Source organism: Nannospalax galili, unplaced genomic scaffold (assembly GCF_000622305.1).
Source record: "Nannospalax galili isolate Female #2095 unplaced genomic scaffold, S.galili_v1.0 scaffold192, whole genome shotgun sequence".
Classification (NCBI taxonomy): Eukaryota; Metazoa; Chordata; class Mammalia; order Rodentia; family Spalacidae; genus Nannospalax; species Nannospalax galili.
Window position 1 is genome coordinate 1,703,918 of NW_008331810.1, and position 4,296 is coordinate 1,708,213.

The 4,296-nt window shown below is 48.6% G+C and overlaps 1 protein-coding gene across 1 annotated transcript; it reads right to left on the reverse strand.

Moving 5' to 3' along the window:
- Positions 1–1,163: 1,163 nt before the first annotated feature.
- Positions 1,164–2,137, reverse strand: LOC103728921 (beta-1,3-galactosyltransferase 5-like). Its single transcript, XM_008826918.1, has one exon. The coding sequence runs from the start codon at positions 2,088–2,090 to the stop codon at positions 1,164–1,166; it is 927 nt and encodes a 308-aa protein (XP_008825140.1). The 5' UTR covers positions 2,091–2,137.
- Between the last annotated feature and the right edge of the window lie 2,159 nt (positions 2,138–4,296).

Consider the following 4,296-nt stretch of genomic DNA (forward strand, 5'->3'; position numbering starts at 1 on the left):
GATGTGCACCTTATGTTTGCGAAGAGATCGATGATAGGGCACTGATGCCCGTTACAGAGGCTGCAGAGCCCCAAGATCCGCAGTCTGCAAGCCAGAGGCCCAGGTTGCTGCAGGTTTAGCTCCAATCTGAGTCTGAAGGACTGAGAAGGAGGCGAGTCAACTGGCTCCGTCCAAAAGCCGGCCAGCCTCACTAGGAAAGGCAGGTGTTTCAAGTCTGAATGCAGGAAAACAGTCAATATCTTGGCTTAGGCAGCAAAGCAGGAGCTCTATTCTTCTGAAGGCCAGTCCTCATCTGTCCAAGCATGAGGAGATCTGCAGCAAGGAGACCAGGTGTCCCAGGAGGCGCAGAGGAACCGTCATCCTTATTGGGGACGTCAGCTGTATGTTCAGTCTGTACAGTAGGTCAGACTCAGCAGTGTCATCTCAGGATGATTCCTATGGTCAAACAACCTGATATCCATCTACAATGGGGTCAGCTAAAGTGGGTACAGGCACACATGTGTCCTGGGATTGGGTTGGGATGCAGTGGGTACCACCTGGATAACACAGATGTGACTATGACATCTCAATGAGGGGAGGGGCTGGGGCAAGAGGGTTCATTCGTCTTAGCACTGAAAAGTATGAGGGTTAGGAGATGATGGAGGGGAGTCAGGAAGGGGACTGGAGGATGTTAGCTTCAAGACCACCCTGTAAGCTTCAGTTACCATCTTCCCCTCCCAAGGGATGGGGGAGCCAGTTGGGGGTTGTCAACTGGATCCTGAAATCATTCAGTCTTCATTCTGCTCCATCTGATGGCTGTGAGCCTTGGGACAAGTCAGTGGCTCTGGCTGCTGGTTTCTCATCTGTAAAATGGGAATTAATGGCATCCATCACACCCTGTGCATATGGAACCCTGAAATGAACAGAGGAAGGCAGGTATCAAACACTGAGCATGTAGCGCAGGATCTCCAGACATGGATATGTCATTGTTCCGGTGACAGGTGGGAAGGAATCAGGCTGTATTTGCACATACTTCCCTTCTGGTGGATGTGGGGCACTGAGAACAGCAGCTTCTTCAGCCTGCCTCTCTCTCCCCTGTCGATTTCCACTAATGCCATCCCAACCTCCCCAAACCATCACCAATGATTATCAGAAGTTTGTCCCATGAACCACCACTTTCCCCCTCAGACAGCCACACAGCCTTCTTCCTGGTTACTCTCTAGCGCCTGCCAGTAGTTGAGTAGGTTGCTAGGCGTGACATGGTGGCAGGTCACGATTTTCTGAAAATGACACACGGAGAAATTTAAGCCATCTGGGAAGAAGGTCTGCTCGGAGTGGAGCTCCTCGGGTCTGATCTTCAGCTTGGCTAGGCAGAGTCCCACAAACACATCCTCTAGCTTGACGAACCAGACGCTTTCTGAAACGTGGTACACCTGTCTCGCCACATCACTGGAAAAGACGTAGCCAGTGCCTGAGCAGAAAGGTGGGTACTTGTCCCATGGATATTCAAACTTACTTACAAACCACTTGTTGAACTTTGACCGGATGGGAAAGTCATTGAGCTTTAAGTAGCCTGTGAAGAATCTGGTTGTTTTGTTTTTCCTTAGCAGCAGCTCCGTCAGATAGCCAACATTGACAAACATGTCGGAGTCAGTTTTCATGACAAAAGTCGCCTGAGGACAAAAGTGGTGGACCCACTCCATGCCCATCATGGTCTTCAGGGTCAAGTTGAAGTAGACGTCCTTGAAGTCCTTCTGGATGATGTCTCGGTGCTCCTGGCTCTCCTGGGCCATGGCGGCCATCTCATCCGTGCTGTCTGAGGCACCCAGGAGGAAGAGGGTCCTCACCTGCTGCCCTCGCACCGTCCTGTCTCTACCCCACGTCTTGCGGATGGCCATGCGAGCTGCCAGCTGCTTGTGGGAGGAAGTCACCAGCAGGACGAGGAAGGGTGGGTTCTGCCTGCAGTCTACATCAGGAAGCTGAAGGAACTTCCCAGCACTTCTCTTGAAAACGAATGGCAGTTCTTTATAAGGGGCCATGTTGAGGTACAAGCAGAGCGCCCCCACCACCAGAACGAAAGCATACAGCAGCCTCATCTTGCTGAAGGCCATCTGGAAGAGCAGAGAGAAATGGTCAGGTCTCCAAAGGGAGAGGGTGGGACAAGGGGACCCCAAGTCCAGTGAGAGCAAGAGTACGTTCAGTGCTCTACAGCCCAGAACCATGACTGGTTTTTATACTATAGCCGCAAACAAACAGAAGAGGGGCTTGAACACTTCCAAAACAAAGAAACAATGGATGTATATCACAAGGGGTGTAAATCACTCCAATGTGAATATTACACAATGTTCCCATGTGATGAATCATCGTGCTGAGCCCCATAAATATGTACAACTAATAAGTGAACTTTTGGGCTGGAGAGATAACTCACCAGTTACAACATTGACTCCTCTTCCAGAGGACCCAGGTTCAGTTCTCAGCACCCACATGGTGGCTTACAACCATCCATAATTCCAGTTCCAGGGGATCAGACTTTCCCTCCTGGCCCCTATGGGCTTTGTATGACACAAATGCACTTACATGCATTCAGGCAAAACAATCATATATATAGAATAAAAATAAATGAATAATTTCTAAAAAATTAACTTTAAAAATATTTTATTACTTTTGTGTGTGTGAGTTTATTGCCTGCCCGTGTCTAAGTGCACCCATGTCAAGCTGTGCTGTCAGAGGTCAGAAGAAGTGGCCAGAGCCCCTAGAATTGGTGTTACAGATGGTTGTTAGCTGCCATGTGGATGCTGGGAATTGAACTGGGTCCTCTGCAAGAGCAGTTAGTGTTCTTAATGGCAGAGCCATATCTCTAGTCCCTAAAAATTACCTTTCGAGGACTAGAAAGATGGCACCGTGGTTAAGAACACTTACTGCTCTTGCAGAGGACCCGGTTCAGTTCCCATCACCTTCCTGGTAACTCACGCCATCTGTAATTCCAGTTCCAGGGGATCTGAGGCCCTCTTCTGGCTTCCTCTGGCTCCAGGCACACATACAGCGCACATACATACATACAAGCAAACACTCATACACATAAAATAAAAATAAATAATAAACTCTTTTTAAGATGATGAACTTTTTTAAAAGCATGAGGTCATGTGCTGTGAGTGAGAGATACAGGTGGAGAGATCCACAGTTTAGAAAGCTCTGGAGTCCTCCTGCACGCTAAACGGAGCTGCAGGATGGGGGTGGGAGGGAGGATGCCACGCTGGCTCCAGGTAGGAAACAGAGATCCCAGGGGGACACTGGTCCCCAGGTCTGGGTCAGCTGGCCCTTCTGACTTCTTGTCCATCATTCGATGGGACCAGATTGCTCCTCAGGTCCTCTGGCTCTGGCCTCTGATCACTCTGATTCAGCTAGACAGCACACAAGTGTGGATGCCATGCATTCTGAGTCTCAACACAGGCCTGTCTGCAGGCTTCTCTGAGCTACTTAAGTACTCTGAAAAGGTAGCTCTCATGGTTTGAATGTGAAATGTCCCCAGGGGCTCCTGTGTCTGTAGGCTGACTTCCCAGCTGGTGGTGCTGTTTGGGAGGTTCTAGATCCTTTATGAGATTTGCACTACCTGCAGGGAATGCACTGCTCCGGGCAGGCTTTGAGCTTTTTAACTAGGTCACACTTCCTGTCCTGTCTCTGCTTCCTGATCCCTGAGATGTGAGCAAGTCACTCCTGCCACCACAGCTACAAGCTGCTCCCTGTGCCTTACCTTCCCATCATGATGGATGGACCGTACCTTCAAACCGTGAGCTAAAGAAACCCTTTCTCTCCTACTGAAGTGACTTCCTGTCAGGTACCTGGTCACAGCAATCAGAAAAGTAAGGGCCATGGAAGCACACCCAGTGTTCTGATTGCATAACCACCTTGAAATTCTTGAGGCCACTGTAAATTCTTTTAAGGTTATTTGTTAGCTAAACTCTTCTGTCTGGTATTCTTTTATTTTTTAATTTAGACCATCTGTAACTCCAGTTCCAGGGGTTCCAAAGCCCTCTTCTGACTTCTGAGGGCATTTCATGCATGTGATGCCCTTACAGCCATGCAGGTAAACACACATGCACATTAAATAAAAATAGATTTTAAAATTAAAAAACATTTTTTAATTTATCATTTTTATTTTATGTGTATGAGTGTGTTGCCTGCATGCAGGTAGGTGCATTCATGTTATGCAGGTCCTGTGGAACTCAGAAGAGGGACATCAGATCCCCTCAAACTAGACTTATAGATGGTTGTTAGTTGCCATGTGGGTGCTGGGAATCGAACCCGGGTCCTCTGGAA